This window comes from Oncorhynchus tshawytscha, linkage group LG28 (assembly GCF_018296145.1).
Source record: "Oncorhynchus tshawytscha isolate Ot180627B linkage group LG28, Otsh_v2.0, whole genome shotgun sequence".
Taxonomy (NCBI): domain Eukaryota; kingdom Metazoa; phylum Chordata; class Actinopteri; order Salmoniformes; family Salmonidae; genus Oncorhynchus; species Oncorhynchus tshawytscha.
This window is the reverse complement of record NC_056456.1, coordinates 22,203,516-22,221,099: the sequence shown is the minus strand read 5'-3', so window position 1 is coordinate 22,221,099 and position 17,584 is coordinate 22,203,516. Positions and strand designations below refer to the sequence as shown.

Below are 17,584 nucleotides of genomic sequence, written 5' to 3'. Positions count from 1 at the left end.
TTGTGTCACATGAATAAGGAACCGGGTAAACCAGGACAAAAAATATCAGGAATCTTCCTCTCCTCGACCTACCAAAGGGATCAAAATGTATGTAATGATTTCATAACAATATTGTATTGTTATTTATGCAATGCTAGTATTGGTGTCTATGCAGTGGATGTTCTTAGATTTTGCTCGTGTCAAGGCTAGTTGTGGTAATTTATTATAGCTAGTCTCAGGAAGTAGCTAGCTAGCTTGCTAATATTTTAACTGTGTAAATTAGCAAATCAGCTAGCTAATCTAGGGAAATTCTGATCCGATATAATCAACATATATATATTATATATATATATATATATATACATTTTTTTTATTATTAGGCTGTCTATGTATAAAGTTAATTTCAAGTTGGAGCTACTTAGATATCTAGCACTCAGGTGTCAGACAGCAGTTAGGCTGTAACTAGCTCAGTCAACTGTCACATTGTGTGGATATGGAGGATACATTAAAATAGTTCACTCATTCCATTTACAATTGCGAACAAGTGTCAGTTTCGGTCTGCTTAACCAGCCGGGTGGCTCTCTGACGTATAGCAGCTGGGTCTGGTGGTCTGCTGATGGTGCTTTCAAGACAAATGGGAACTCGGAAAAATACGAGGTCAAATCCTGACATCAGTGATCTTCAGGTCGGAAAGTCGGAGCTCTAGAAAGAGGCCCGAGTTTCCCCCCCCCCATGAGCTCATAGAAGGGTTGGCTGACAACGTTACGAAAATGATCCACCCGCATCCACCGTGCGTTATGATTCAGTGGTCAGATAGCTAGTAACAATGAAATGAAGCTGGCATGTGGGGAATCGTAAGTGGCTCGTTTCAGCAAGTGTTAACTTGTTGTTGATACCATGTCTTGTTTTTAGGTGTTTTGACTGATTTTCATGTCAATGCTAATATGGTATAATATTCACTAGCTAGCTAACAACAACTCCAACGATGTATTTGAGATACAAAAAGTGTTCATTGTGCAAATGTGTTTTGTTTTCAATAAACATTTGGAGACTAAATATAGTTTACATGTCAACAATCTCAACCAACCCCGTCTTTTTTGCTTCATAGTTGTGCAGGGGTCGTTTTCTTTTGCTAGCCCAAAGGCCAGCAGATGGCGATATTGAGACGTTTCATATTCAAATCAAACGTTTTCGTCACATGGGCTGAATACAACAGATGTAGTAGACCTTACAGTGAAATGCTTACTTACAAGCCAATAACCAACAATGCAGTTTAAAAATACAAATAAGAAATAAAAGTAACAAGTAGTTATAGAGCAGCATTAAAATAACAATAGCGAGGCTATATACAGGGGAGTACCGGTAATGAGTCAATGTGCGGGGGCACTGGTTAGTCGAGGTAATATGTACATGTAGGTAGAGTTATTAAAGTGACTATGCATAGATGATAACAGAGTAGCAGCGGCGTAAAAAGAGGAGGGGGGCAATGCAAATCGTCTGGGCAGTTGTTTTGGACGCCCCAGCTAGCACAGTGGATCTGTGCCGATTCTGGCTGAGAGTCAGACTCGGCTGATGTCATATGGCCCGAGTCTGGGCCGCCTTTGGCAGTATTACTTATGGAAAGGATGCGGGGTTATCTGGCTCAAATGTATATATTACTTGGTACTCGGACCGATTGGGGCTATTCTCTGGTAGATGATTACACGGGCTGCTTTATATAATTAACATTTCATTTATTTTTCCATATTTTATAATTGTTTCTGTGAAAAAAAATACAATTAACATTTAAATGAAATTCTTTAAGAGTCCTGTGTAATATTTGGATACTTTGCAAGGCAAAAAGTGTGGATGGAGCCTCCCGAGTGGCGCAGCGGTCTAAGACACTGCATCGCAGTGCAAACTGCTTGCTACAGATGCTGATTCGGGACCCGTGCCGGCTGCGACCAGGAGACTCATAAGGCGACGCACAATTAGCCCAGTGTCGTTCGAGTTAGGGGAGGGTTCTGGTAAGATGCTGGCAATGTTGGCTGAATTCCTGTAGACAGAAACGGCCCGTAGTACTTGCAAAGTGATCACATAACCAGCTAAGGAACATTATAACACATCACCACGTTACAATGTCAATTGAATATCATTAAATGTCTTCATATTCAGCATATTCTGGGCCGATTCTGGGCAGTCATTAATTTTGATCCCGGCCTCCTGGAAGAGGGCCGCTTCTGGGTCGATTCCTCTTTGCTAGCTGGGGCAGCATGAGTTCATAAAAGGGTTGGCTGACAACGTTACGAAAATGATCTGCCCCCAGAAGCCGTGTGTTATTATTACAGTCCAAAGGGAATCCATGCAACCGGTTATATACTCATATACCCTGTGGACCGGTCCGTACATAAAACATTCACCATTCAGTCTGCAAATGTGTTGATTTCCTCCTTAACTTCATTAAATAGCGAGAAGGCAGAAAACAAACTGGGAGTATATGCATACTTTCTTTATGAAACACCATTTTCCACCACTATGCTAGAGTGGCTAAATGCTAGTCACGGATGTGGCGTTCAGCCGATCAGGTTGCGGCAATCTTGTTTTTTTTACGCTTGCTCTGAACAAATGACTATATGATCACGTGACACCATTAATTCCTCTGTGAAGACTCTTTGAAACCAAATTAAGTCGGTTAAAAGGTAGACTCAGCGATATGACGCAGATGCAGAAAGTAAACCATTATAGTGGGTCAGTTTCCGCAACAATTAAGAGTGTTGAAATAGAGCTATGCTACCCAACCCGAGCCCAACGGGCCCTGACATTACACATCGGGTTAGGGCCGGGTAGGGCCTGTTTTTTTCCCCATCAATAACTAGGGTATGGGCGGGCTCAGGTAACACCGAATTGATCACTAACATTTTGAAGCTGAGCCATTTGCTTGTTCTCTACTGTGCACTACAGTCATATCTGACTAAGATCATAACATGGTGCCTCAACCTCATCAAATATAAAACAGGTGAGATTATGAAAAAAAGTTTTGTCAGATTTTAGTGACAAAGTAGCTAACAGCTAAGTGCTCTCATGTCTCTTCATTGAGCAGAGCAGCCCAAGTGGAGCCGTTGCTATGGATACACACAGACTCAGAGCCGCCAGCGGAGCGCATGCAGAGCGAGCTGTGCGCAGGGAGCGAGTGATAAACAGAGAGGAGCAGCTAATGGGTTTACTAACAGAGTAAGTTATTTCTGATTTGGGGTTTCGGTCAAGGCCTGGCCTTACATTTGGGCGGAAGCAATCATACCTGGGTAGGGTCTGAACATTGCGTGCATGGGTAGGGCTTAAAATTCATGCCTTTGCTGTGCTCTACGTTGGCGCTCGGGGCTCAATTTCTCCACTGTTTTGGTGCTCTGGCTACCATGCTGTGAACAGCGTGAAGCGAATCCGTGCACATGTGCAGATACTGTGTGAGAGCGAAGTCTTGCATCTCTCTCATCTGCGGTGCTGCTTGTGACAACCATTGAGTCTACCTTTTTAAGATGTCATCTCATGTAGACAACATACGCAGTTTGAGCTACTCCGGGAAGTGACATTGCAGGCTAGCTCAGTACCCCCCTCCCATCGAGTAACTCAAGTTGAAGGCCACCTGGGTACTGCAGGCTGCCATTAGCAACTCAAATATCCTTATCTTATTCTGTGTTCTGTTTTTGATGTTTAAATAATCAGTTCCAGGAAGTACATCTGCTGTATTAGAAGCAATTATTGGTACCATGATTGGTTCAAAACATTTTCTTATTTACGTGAAGATTGACCACGAAGATCGCAGTTTTTCAATTCACTATACTGTTTTCTGCTAACAATGCATGCAGTTGCGCGGTCAGCCATGAACCTCTGTGGCTTAATGAGAGGGGGGAAGTTGATCTCCCCTGGTCTGAATGCTGTGCCTAATGTCAGGAAGTAGCATTAGATCCAGTTAAGGAGGAAATGTACGCTTTTGCAGCCCGAATGGAGAGTGTTTTATGTACAAACCAGTCCACGTATAGCTGGCTGCATGGATTCCCTTTGGACGGTAAGATGAAACGTCTCAATATCGCCATCTGCTGGCCTTTGGTCTAGATAGAAAAAATGTGGGCATGGATGTCTTGCTTTCTCTTCTGTCTCTGATTGTGTCAATGGCTTGCCCTTTTACTTTTGTCTTTCAGGTGTTTCATGTGAGCCTGGTATGATCTGTCCTCAGTACTATTTACACTGGAAGAAAAAAGGTTTGTGAAACATCTACCAAAATGTTGTAACTATAAGTCATCCTGGATAAGTGCTAAATCACTCAAATGTTTAAAAAAAATAGTTGCAGTGAAATGTGTTATGTTAAAGGGTCAGCCATAGTATTAAGGCGCCCCTGGAGCAAATAAGGGTTAAGTGCCTTGCTCAAGAGCACATCAAAAGATTTTTCACCTTCAGCAACCTTTCAGTTACTGTCCCAAATCTCTAACTGCTAGGCTACCTACCGCCTAAAAATATACATTTTCATTCATTCAGTGATGATACAAATGCAACCATTTGATTACTTGCAATTTGTCTTGCTTCTAAAGTAGCTGCACTTCATCTAGCTAACTTGATTGCTCAGTTTATAAATGCATGCTGATTTGTTTATTTGAGAATCAGCATGGTGTGTTAAACATTTAATACTTGAGTTTTCATAGATACTGTATGGCAAAGTTGTTTTTCTATCCGATTCCCACTTAAACAATGTTTGCTCTCTGTCTTCGCAGAATAAATATTAATATGAATTTATTAGACTGTACTGAAATGTCACCTTGTTAGCCCTCTTCTCTCTATTCTGTACTCCAGGCCTGCCCATTGGCAGATGGTATCCTTATTCAACTTGGCTTCCTTTGGGAGAGGCTAACTGTGTGGCAGTATGTCAGATGGGAACGAGTCCTGCATGTTTAGAGATGGAGCCGAGTTTGTGGCCTGCATCTTTCACACATTCGAGGAATGGTCAGGACTAGGACCCTTGGAAGACTATCTGAGCTATCTGGAGTACCTGGCCTGGGTTTTCACCCCTCTGGTTGTTGTTTTCATCCTGCCCTTCCTCATTGTGATCCTCCTCTACCTCTCCATACTCTTCCTCCATGTGTACAAACACAAGAACCAGCTCAGGGAGGCCTACTCCAACAACCTGTGGGATGGTGCTAGGAAAACTCTGGCAACGTTGTGGGATGGCCACGGGTTCATATGGCACGGTATTTTTTTATATATATATATATATATATATATATGCAGTGAGCTCCAAAAGTGTTGGGACAGTGACAATTTTGTTGTTGTTTTAGCTCTGTACTCCAGCACTCTGGATTTGAAATGATACAATGACTGAGGTTAAAGTCCAGACTGTCAGCTTTAATTTGAGTGTAAGGTATTTCCAACCCCTGCACCGCTAATGATGACAGATGTCGTCATCTTTGAAGCTTTAACATGAGTCGCAGATCTGCCCGGGAGGGAGGCTAAGGTTGTCAGGCGGGGCCTCTAGGTGCCGCAGTGCCACAATGTAAGCCACGATGAGTGTGTTAGTGTTTAGGAATAGAGAAGTATAGAGTTGTCCTCTTTTTCCTCATCTCTGTATTCTCACACCTCTGTAGCCTCACCTGCCTCTCAATCAGTCATGGGTCCATATTTAAAGTGAGCTCCAAAAGTATTGGGACAGTTACCTGTTTTGTTTTGGCTCTGTACTCCAGCACTTTGTATTGGAAATTATACAATGACTATGAGTGTAAAGTGCAGACTGTCAGTTTTAATTTGAGGGTATTTTTTTATCCATATCGGGTGAAATGTTTAGAAATTACAACACTTTGTGTGTATGCAGTCCCCCTATTATAGGGGTGGGGGGCAAAAATATTGTGACAAATTCACTTGTGTCTATTGAAATAGTCAACAGTTTAGCATTTGGTCCCATATTCCTAACTTGCAATGATTACATCAAGCTTGTGACTCTACAAAATTGTTGGATGCATTTGTTTGTTTTGGTTGTGTTTCAGATTATTTTGTGCCAAATGGAAATGAATAGTAAATAATGTATTGTGCCATTTTGGAGTCACTTCTATTGTAAATAAGAATATAATATGTTTCTAAACGCTTCTACATGAATGTGGATGCTACCATATTCCCTTTCTTGACAGGATATGAAATCCATGGTATGGAGAAGATTCCAGATGAAGGAGCAGCTCTTATAGTCTATTATCATGGGGCTATTCCCATCGACTATTATTACTTTCTGGCAAATGTCATCATTCAGAAGGGACGGATAGTTCACTCAGTCGCTGATCACTTTCTGTTCAAAGTTCCAGGTAAAATCTTCACAGATCCATTTCCCAGTATCTAATTATAAAGGTGGTGATGTTTTATTCAGTGTATGTGCCCTCTGTATGTAGATGGACAGTTAAGTGTACAGTATATAGCCTACAGCTGCCTTAGTCCATTCTTACAACATGAGCTACTAAGGCTGTGTCTACGCAGGCAGCCCAATTCTCCTCTTTTTTTCCCAGTAATTGGTCTTTTGACCAATCAGAGATCTGATGGGACATATCTGAATAGTGGGAAAAAAGAGCAGAATTGGGCACTAAAAGCTGACCTGGTATTCTTCTCTGTAGGGTTCAAGCTGCTGTTGGAGGTGTTTAGTGTGATCCATGGGCCCCAGCAAGAGTGTGTGAAGGCACTGAAAAGTGGCCACCTCCTGGGCATCTCACCTGGAGGCGTGAGGGAGGCGCTCCTCAGTGACGAGACCTATCCACTGCTCTGGGGGAAGAGAAAGGGCTTTGCACAAGTGGCTATCGATTCCAAAGTGGTACATGTTGTTTTTTGTCTCCTTCTGTCTTCGTTCTCAAATGGCACCCTATTCCCTATGCAGTGGACTACTTTTAACCAGAGCTCTATGGCTGTCTGGTGCCCTATAGGTAATAGGGTATCATTTGGAGACAGACAGTGCATGTCACTTTCCTCTTACACAGAAGCATCACTTTATCTGAATTCCTCTTACATGTTTGTCTTTACATTTTTTTAGCCAATAATTCCCATGTTTACTCAAAACGTCAGGGAAGGATTCCGATCTCTCGGCGGGTTAAGTATGCTTAACTATTCATTTTAATTGCAGTGTGACAACATTTTTTAACTTCACAGAAGAGCATAAATTAACTTGAAAATGTTATTTCTCAGGCTTTTTCAGATGGTCGTATGAAAAATTCCGCGTGCCGATGGCCCCCGTCTATGGGGGTTTTCCTGTGAAGTTTCGTACATACTTAGGTGACCCCATCCCATATGACCCTAACATTAGTGCAGCAGAGTTAGCTGAAAAGGTAAGACATTGTGCAACTGTGGCACATTTCTGTAATTCAATGGCTATTTACTGTCTGAAATGTAGAGTACACAAAAGTCAAATGATTGGGAAAGATGGGGTCAGAGTGAATTTTTCTAATCTTTCTTTCTGATTTTCAGACCAATCAAGCAGTTCAAGCACTCATTGACAGACACCAAATTATTCCTGGGAATGTCCTTCGAGCACTACTAGAGCGATTCCACAGCAGGCATAAAGAAAAATAGCCATAAGGAATATCATTTTTTTTGTTGTTGTATGAAGCAGTTACATATTTTTAAGACACTGTTACATATTGAAAGTATTATCATGTGATCAGTTGAATGGTTAACTACAGATTTGGATCTTAATTTGAGCCAGTCTCCTATAGCAGGAAAATAATCCTGTAGATTTATAATTAATGGACATTTTTGTAGCAGTTGATACATTTTTCATAAGGAAAATCAAGTTTGAAATTTCAAAGTGGAAATTAGAAGCCTTTTTAACCTCAAATACACTACAAACTTCTACAATAGGCTGATCAAATTAAGGTCCTGCACCTATACATTATTATTGTAGGTGTACCTTCAGGAGCTTTTTGCACTCAGATTTTGTCACAAAACAATATGTACCGAAGGTTAATTGGTTAATGTCAAATGTGCATATTGAAATTGTATAGTGTTTTTTTGTGCAAGTATGTAGATACTTTGATTCCACAATTGATTTGCACACATTGTTCTAAGTTCCACCACTGCCAACAATTTCTATTTAAGAGGCCTTTATTTTGATTAATAACTGCAAATATTGAAACGATATAGCAATTGCTATATAAGAAGCAATATAGGTATGAAGACCGGGCAGCTTTATTTCTTTTCACCTGGGTAAAATGTTTGAAATTTTATTTAAATAATTTTGTCATTTCCCCCAAAAAATGTATTGTGGAATTATGTAAGTATGTACTGTAGTTGTAGCCTATGCACCTTTTTAAAATCTATTGAGGTCCATTATGAAACAGGACAGAAATGATTTGTAATGTTAAAATAAATATATTTTATTATGAGTTTTGTGTGTTTACAAGTCATTTCTGTTATTATAAATACTTTGTATAAAAAAAAATTGAGCAACATATAGCTACTCCAAGATATTTGAAGTGGTTTTGAAAAAAAAAATGTTTTATTAAAATTTTCTTCCATAAACATCGGTACATTTTCTGCACTAGTGTTTTTCAGTGTTTTAATGTTTCGATACAACTTTAATCAAGTAATTATTTATGGCATGTGAATCAAATTGAACTAATGTGCAAAAGTTCACTAATGTGTAGCCTATTCTAAAACACGTTTAGTGTATTTCTATGTACTAAAATGTATTTCTCTGTACTAAAATGTTTTTGTGCTGACTGAAGTATTCTGCTTGCAGGATGAGCAGAGTTTTGAATGTTTGAGATTGCTCAGTTTGTTCACAATTCCTGGAGGAGATGGGGAAATGTATTTTGTAGTGTGGCTAGATGGTAGCTGTACTTTCCATGGTTATTGTGTATACTTTGTTAAATGTTATTTTGGTTTTCAGTACAAGGAAAATGGTACTGTGTTTAGTAGCGTATTGTAAGGCCATGTGTGCTGGGAACCGGTCAGTGTATGACACTTAAATAAATCCGATCAATATTTATTTTTTTACCTAACTTGTCTTGACTTAAACTGCTGCCCAATGAAGGCAATCCAATAGTGAGAATTAAATAATATTTTTGATATAGAATGATTGGATTTCTCCAATGGCTTTTTTGGGGTTATTTCTCAGCACAGACAAACTTCATCACACACAACACAAGCTTAAAGAATGTTATACTACATTGTTACCAGAGTGAAACTTCTTTTGTGTGTCTAAGAAATGCTTGGAACTTAAACTCAAGCCTGAAGAGATCTGAGATCTGGAACATTCTTGGCATCCACACTACAGCACATACAGTACTGTACAGCTTATCGCAGTCCAGTACTGTCTAGGCTTTGCCCCCTGTACAGCTCTCACTGCCTGTCCTGTGCGATGTCCTGTTCAACTTATTAGCCTCTGGTTGGCTGATGTAGCCATTGTCTGTGTCCTAAATGGCTCCCTCTTCCCTATAATGCACTACATTTGACTGGAGTCCTTTCGGGTGCCATTTGGGTTGCACACATTGTCTGTGGAGGCTTGGAGTGCTTCAGTCATCCTCTGGAATGGTGGGGACTATTAGCTATTGTTTAGTTTCTGTAATTGTATTATCTAGGTATTGTACTGTATGCCATGTTGTAGCCTACTGAGCCCCTTAATCAGGCACTGAAGAAGACTTGCTGTTTGATATTTATGTCCTATACCAGGGATCATCAACTAGATTCAGCCGCAGGCAGATTGTTTTTCTTGGTGGATGGTCAAGGGGCCACAAGAAGCCCAAACATATTATATTTGACAAAACATAATCATTTCAAATCTTGCTTAGATTTGTACACATACATACAGTGCCTTCAGAAAGTATTCCTACCCCTTGACTTGTTCCACATTTTGTTGTGTTACAGCCTGAATTCAGTCAGAATTTTTGTCTCAGCCATCTACACACAATACCTCATAATGACAATGTGAAAACATGTTTTAAGTCATTTTAGCAAATTTATTGAAAATCAAAAACAGAAATAACCATTTACATAAATATTCACACCCCTGAGTCAATACATGTTAGAATCACCTTTGGCAGCGATTACAGCTGTGAGTCTTTCTGGATAAGTCTCTAAGAGCTTGGCACACCTGGATTGTACAATATTTGCACATAACATTCTTCAAGCACTGTCAGGTTGCTTGTTGATCATTGCTAGACAGCCATTTTCAAGTATTGCCATAGATTTACTATCTGATTTAAGTCAAAACTGTAACTAGGCCACTCAGGAACATTCACTGTCTTCTTGGTAAGCAACTCCAGTGTACATTTGGCGTTGTGTTTTAGGTTATTGTCCTGCTGAAAGGTGATCTTGTCTCTGTGTCTGTTAGAAAACTCCAATGGGAGTTTCCCTGTGCGTAGCTCTATTCCGTTCTTATCCTAAAATACTCCCTAGTCCTTGCCGTTGACAAGTATACCCATAACATGATGCAACCACTGCCATGCTTGAAAATATGAAGAGTGGTACTCAGTGATGTGTTGTGTTGGATTATCTCCAAACATAACACTTTTTATTCAGGACATAAAGTACATTGTTTTACCACATTTTTTGAGGTATTAATTTTGAGGCCTTATTGCAAACAGGATGCATGTTTTTGAATGTTTATTTTCTTTATAGGCTTCCTTCTTGTCACTGTAATTTAGGTTAGTATTGTGGAGTAACTACAATGTTGTTGATCCAGCCTCAGTTTTCTCCTTTCACAGCCATTCAACTCTGTAACTGTTTGAAAGTCACCATTGGCCTCATGGTGAAATCCCTGAGCGATGTCCTTCCTCTCAGGCAACTGAGTTAAGAAGTACACCTGTATCTTTGTAGTGACTGGGTGTATTGATAAACCATCCGAAGGGTAAATAACTTCACCATGCTCAAAGGAATATTCACTGTCTGCCTTCTTGTTTTTGTTTTTTATCCATCTACCAATAGGTGACCTTCTTTGCGAGGCATTGGACAACCTCCTTGGTCTTTGTGGTTGAATCTGTTTGACACGCACTGCTCGACTAAGGGACCTTACAGATTAAACACTATTACTGCGCACAGAGTGAGTCCATGAAACTTATGTGACTTAAGCACGTTTTTACTCCTGAAGTTATTTAGGCTTGCCATAACAAAGGTGTTGAATACTTATTGACTCAAGACATTTCAGCTTTTCATTTTTTAGTCATTTGTAAAAATGTCTACTTTCTACTTTGACATTATGGGGTATTGTGTGTAGGCCAGTGACACAAAATCTCAATTGAATCAATTTTAAATTCAGGCTGTAACACAACAAAATGTGGAAAAAGTCAAGGGGTGTGAATAGTTTCTGAATGCACTGTATATCTCTTTATTATGCATGGGAATACTTTGGAACAGATCTCCAAAATAAAAATCACTTGGAGCTGATTTGCTGGTGTTTTTACATTATTTTATGCCTACAAATAAACATTTGTCTTTGAAAACTTGAGGGGGGGCAGTTGAGGAACTCTGTCCTAAACTGTTCCCCGCTGGTGTATAACTGCTATCCCACACAAACACGTTCATTATGCAGAGATACAGCCTCTTCAATACTGAATGAAGAGGTAAATTGCACCTATTATCTAGTATGTCATAATGGAAAATGTATTTCCCTACACCTACCTATTTGCATACTCAATGCACTCAAATGTCTATAAATGTGCTGTTCTTTGTTCCAGTGTCTGGCCATTCGGCGAACACTGCATTATATCAAGAGCAATGCTGTTGGAATGCTGTATAACCAGTGGCTCTAGTGAAAATATATTAACCCTAGTATAATACACATTACCATATTATAGCCTACCCATATCTTCTAGAGTTGCATACACATCATGTGACAACCTGTGCTAACAAAACCAAAATTAACTAAGTGGAGGCTGACAAAATCACCACAGTGTACTTTATTAAATTAATTTTGGTACTTTGTGTTGCATTAGAATCAAATAAAAATTTACAAAATTCCAATATATACAAAAATGTCAGGTTATTTTTTAACTCTTCAATTTACAATAAAATTAGTTTTGATCTGATTTTAATGCATTTTAAGCACTTCAGACTTTCATCACACAATGCAACTTACTTAAAGACCAATAATGAACAGTTTTTTAGTTTTTTGCATTTTTGTCATTTAATACATCACATACACCACACTATTTTAATCTGTATTACATCATATGTAACTGCCGTCTTGTGGCGGCGACCTCCAGTCAACAGACACCCTTCACAATCAGGACTCCAAGAGGAATGTTCTTTTAACATATACATTTGCATACATTTATTTACAGTTAGATAGTTTTGTTTTTCAATTACTATTGTGATCCTCCATTTGCAACTGAGACACTAAGAACATCTGTACATTATGCTTTAGAAGTCAAACAAAATGGAATGCCATTATTCCTATGTTCATTCGTTACTGTGCTTCTACTAATGTGCTATAGGCTATAGGGGTGGCGTAGTATCATTCAGTATATCACTGCTATTCATCTACATTACCAGTATCTAATGTTGATGTATACCTCAGAACAAAACTCAAACAACAATAATGGACCCAAATTGCAGACAGGAAATAATAGTAGTTCATTTTGGGGTAAAAGTCAAGGGTGTCCATTTAAACTGTGAGCTTAATAGGTTTATCTTGCATCATGGAGAATTATATCATAGTATAAGCACAGTAACTTTATTGAAACACAATGCTATTGGGCCCTGAACAGAGAACTTTGATAAACCTAGAGCCCACTTTGATCATCATAACCACACATGGTGCACAAAAACAAATCCTTACGAGAATGAAAGAAATAAGACAAAAAGCACAAATGTTTTCTTAAGGCAAACGAAACAGATGTAAGCAGCTTAAATCGTCACAACCATCAATTCCTCTTAAACAATAAGTGGTTTTGCTGACAAGTGTCTTTTCCAGTCTGCTGTCTGATACACTTAAATCAAGTAGTAAGCAGAATACTCTCCACCATCAAAACACTCAACACCATATCATTTGTTTCCCATTTCCACGTATGATCTTGGTAAGAAGATCAACACATTATCACGTATCAATGATGTCAGAGGAGGGTATTCTGTTCAGAAACCAAGTTGAGGTAGGTATATGTACAATTTACACACTATTTCAGAGATGATGATGAACAATGGTAGTCTGAGATTCAACCCTGGATGTGCTAACGAACAAAAAGAGAAAGAATAAGATACCGTCCTGAAATGTTTCAGAGGGTTTCTGTATAGATGGGTTTTACAGATGGTGTAACAATAATATCATCATTATCACCCACAAGACCAAATTAAATTCTCTCACTCAGTTGTGACAACAGGGAAAGTACTTTCAATGTACTGATAATGACTCATTTGACCTCATCTGACCCTATAAAAGTCACTGACACATATTCATATTTGACACTAAGCTCAACCCTACTATTACCTAAAAATAGAACAACATTTAGAAAAGGTGAAATTGTAAGTCTTGTCTTTTTAGGGGTGATGTATAGGGGAGGCCACTGGGTGCTAATGTGGATGGGACTAACAGCAGTTGTTCGTATCTGTTAATTATTCTCAATATACATTGATACTGAGGAAGCCTATGTGGATATCGCTGTATGAGGACACATCTACACCAATATTCTGCAAAATATGACTTCAGTTTAGTCTAGTTGAGGCAGTGACCACAATAAATCAGCAACACTGGGACCCCCACTGAAAATGAAAACAGCAGTTGAAAGCAAACAACATGATATGAGCAAAACAAGATCAAATCTCATGTTAAAACGGACCAGATTGAGTGAAGGGAAGCACAGCGAAAGAGAGACATGTGCAGGGTGACATTAAGAGAATTATATACAAAATGTTTTATTTATGAGGAGATGGAACCTTGCCAAGTGACCTTCAACGATTCACTAGTTGATGATGAGAAATTCATTTTACCTCCATAAGTTTATCATCAGTGGCAGACCTAAATAAGAGATCCTAAATCGCAGTGTAGCCTTGTTTTTTGTTTCTTCCCCAAAATATGTAGCTCACATCCTCCTTATTCTTACAAAGGCTTTATAATTATTGACTTAAAAAGTGTGCTCTGAATTAAAGAACCTCTCCCCATTGATTAAAATATATTCTGTTGTATCAAATGATGACAAATATAGGTCTGGATATGCAGCCAATCTCCCAAATCCACTGGGCACGGATGTCAGTTCAACATTCAGCTTTGATTGATATTTGCAGTGGAAAGTCAACAAAACATTGAGGCCATTTGTTGCATTTTGGTTTTTAAATTGGGTTAAAATGAGACAAAATGTTTATGTGATGAGTTTGTGCTGATCCAATTAGTCAATTAGTTTAGTCCTGCGTATCGAAAGAAGCCTTTTGTCCAAAAATCTAATAAAATCTGCAAAGTTGTGTGTGCGTCATCACACTACTGAATCCTGTTCTTTAACCACCATCCTCCATGCCACAGTGAGTGACAAAAGCCACAGTGTTGTGCCATTGATGATAATTAGCTCATTTCGAACCCTGTGCTTTCCTCATTTTCACCGCGGCCATTTGGTTTCTGTCTTCATTCTAAATAAATCAAAGCATCTCATTTCAAAAGAAACTGGAAACAGATCGGTTAACGAGAGAAAAAGAACAGATAAGAGTTGTTCTGATAAGGAGTGCTGCATCAATTACTGAATGCTGCTCCACACTGAATCCAACTCAGAAGTAAACAGAGCTGTGGACATGATTTTACCAAGTGCTTCTGCATGTATTACCAAAAAAAGACCTTTTTAGAGAGTCTCTTGAACATGTAGCAGAATTCACTTCTGAATATTTAATGGAGTTGATTAAAACATACCACAGAACACAATGGAACGGACACTGTAACAAAGACAATTTGTGTGATGGAGCGGCAACAAGGCAAATTGTGTGAAAACAAAGTAAACCATGTTCAAATGAAGAATTACCCACCTACTAACGTATCTGAATACTACAAATAATAAGACATTTCAACAAAAACAGTTGACCTAAAATATATCTATACCATTCAGAAGAGATAAAAAAATCTAGCTCTAGCCAAACACAACTGGCACGTCTTACTGAACTAATCAGGAGTTTTTCCCCTCAAATCATCACATTGAATGCCACGATTTCCTTCTGTCAATGTGCTCTGTTGAATTCCACTGACAAGTTTTCAGCTTGTTTTTTCTCTCCTCTTTGTCACCCTCTTCTATCCATACTTCAAATGAACAAGACGTAAAAAGATAAGCACTTGTGACCTAGAACTGAAAAAGAAGGAACAAACTTTCATTTTTGTGCAGACGCCTTTTCAAGATTTAAAGATACAATGTTCTTTTTTAGATATCACATCCACAGTCATAGTGCCTGGGGCTTAAGTCAGAGCACAAAGGTGAAACACTTTCTTTTCCCGCTCAAAACACCATCTTGACACCATTCATGTTGGGTGTTGACAGTTACAATGATATCAGTGGTATACGCCCTAGAATTCCTCTGTGTGGTACTGATCTTGTGTTGAGTATAGGCTACAGCAGCATTTTGCACCATAGGGCTGAAGTGCACATCTCTAGTTCCTTGCACTACAATATATAGCTACAGACAAAATGACTACTGATTGTAGCATCTACGCATGCCCTCCTGTGCCATGCTTTGTCTCTCTTACACGCACACGCGTGTACACACACACACACACACACACACACACACACACACACACACACACACACACACACACACACACACACACACACACACACACACACACACACACACACACACACACACACACACACACACACACACACACACACACACACGGCAATAACATTTTCACATCAGTTACGTACAACGTTAAAAAGAATGTTGCATCTTGAATCTGATAGTACATCCTGCAGGTGCTTCAGGTATGAGAGTAGTTTGGCTGAAGTGGCTGTTCGTCTGTGTCCCCGTCTCTTCCTCTCCTCTCCTCCTCCCCATACAGAACAGGTCTGTGTGGCCCAGCTAGTAGACTGATCCTTATCAGCCGGATGGACGCACAGCAGCCCAGACCAGAGCTGCACGAGGCTGGACTGTAAATGGGAGCTGCCAGGAAGGTATTTGGCCTGCTGCTTTTGATCCAGGCGAGAACAAAGATGAGGTTTGTCCTTCAGTCTCTCCACAGTACATGAACATTTCGGTTTTATGTAGCATATAAACAGCATGATACCCGGGTACAGTACTCTTTCTTCAACATTGTATTCAAGTAAATAGTAGTTCTGCCCAGCCTCAATCTAGTACTGTCCAGTTACTGGCAGTCACAGCCACCGACCCGCAGACTCAGTTCACACAATCCAGTAGTTTCAGACCTTTTGGCACTAGCACAACATGGCTGATGACATCAGAACTTGGGACCAGTACACGTGTACAGTATGACAGAGAACTCTCTAGTCATGTTGCTAATTACATCACAGAAATACAGTGGGGCAAAAAAGTGTTTAGTCAGCCACCTTGAAAAACCTTGTGAAGAGTTACAGAAAACGTTTGACCTCTGTCATTGCCAACAAAGGGTATATAACAAAGCATTAAACTTTTGTTATTGACCAAATACTTATTTTCCACCATAATTTGCAAATAAATTCATTAAAAATCCTACAATGTGATTTTCTTTTCTCTCATTTTGTCTCATCTCATCTCATCTCATCTCTCATCTCAAGTGTACCTATGATGAAAATTACAGGCCGCTCTCATCTTTTTAAGTGGGAGAACTTGCACAATTGGTGGCTGACTAAATACTTTTTTGCCCCACTGTAACTAGAACCATCCTAATATGTATCAGGACCATTTGATGACCTTTTTTTTAATCAATAACACGTCCACTGTATATCAGGGGATACTACTAGTATCTGTAAATGAACAGTATATCTTTGCAGATCTAAGATGGTGGTAGTAGAGATGATTGTATATATTTGAGATGCCGTAGGTAAACAGGAACCAGCAATGACCCTATATTGAGTACTTTGGTACTTTTGTCATATGAGGATTTGTATGGTCCTCTGCTTAGTTCCACCTGGTTGGCAGAGCTCAGACAACCTTCATAACGAACTGTTATAACCTATTATGAACCTTCATAACCCACCTATTATGAAGGGGCATGATGTCATTCATTGGAATGCTGCTGTTATTATGATAGACTATGGGGATACATTTGTATTTGTGTGTGCAATGGCCTTTTATTAAATAAGAGATTCCCTGACAGACGTAAGTAAAAACTACAAGAACAATAACAACAACATACACCAAATAAAATTAAATTAAATTTAAAAACTGTTTAGAAAACATGAATATATCCCTCTGTCACATCAACTGGTAAGTTGTGCCTATTCTGAAGTTGTAAAAAAAAAAAAACACACAAAAAAAACAGCTGGTGCACGCACACCCCGAATAATAGTTTGTGTGGAGGTGCTGACTAATGGCGAATAAACTATAAACTATTCAAATAAAGAAAGTTGCACACTCCATGTATAATCTCCCAGCAATTTAATGGGTATTTACCAACGTTTCGGCATCACTGTGCCTTCCTCAGGGTGAGGAAGTGTGCCTTCCCCTGAGGAAATCACAGTGATGCCAAAACATTGGTAAGTATCCATTG

General features: G+C 39.3%; 1 protein-coding gene across 7 annotated transcripts; it reads left to right on the top strand.

Moving 5' to 3' along the window:
- The first annotated feature begins 1 nt into the window (after position 1).
- LOC112226928 (transmembrane protein 68) lies at positions 2-8,354 on the top strand. 7 transcript variants are annotated; one of them, XR_006080163.1, is made up of 8 exons: positions 19-87; positions 4,155-4,214; positions 4,801-5,195; positions 6,126-6,293; positions 6,597-6,790; positions 7,007-7,062; positions 7,159-7,298; positions 7,438-8,354. XR_006080163.1 is itself a non-coding variant. In XM_024391606.2 (8 exons), exons 3-8 carry the CDS (start codon positions 4,871-4,873, stop codon positions 7,540-7,542), a joined length of 993 nt encoding a protein of 330 aa, XP_024247374.1. In that variant the 5' UTR covers positions 19-87; positions 4,155-4,214; positions 4,801-4,870; the 3' UTR covers positions 7,543-8,354. The 7 variants fall into 7 exon arrangements, 6 of the variants coding, with proteins under 6 accessions (XP_024247377.1, XP_024247374.1, XP_042163613.1 ...); XM_024391606.2 differs by having other exon boundaries at positions 7,007-7,067; XM_042307678.1 differs by lacking the exon at positions 19-87 and adding an exon at positions 1,422-1,985 and having other exon boundaries at positions 7,007-7,067.
- Positions 8,355-17,584: the final 9,230 nt, after the last annotated feature.

Bases quoted from the DNA above. Each gene is read 5' to 3' on its own strand.
- LOC112226928 (XM_024391606.2), top strand. From the start codon at position 4,871: ATGTCAGATGGGAACGAGTCCTGCATGTTTAGAGATGGAGCCGAGTTT. The intron at 6,294-6,596 runs GTAAAATCTTCA...TCTTCTCTGTAG, and splicing joins CTTTCTGTTCAAAGTTCCAG to GGTTCAAGCTGCTGTTGGAG. The intron at 7,299-7,437 runs GTAAGACATTGT...TCTGATTTTCAG, and splicing joins CAGCAGAGTTAGCTGAAAAG to ACCAATCAAGCAGTTCAAGC.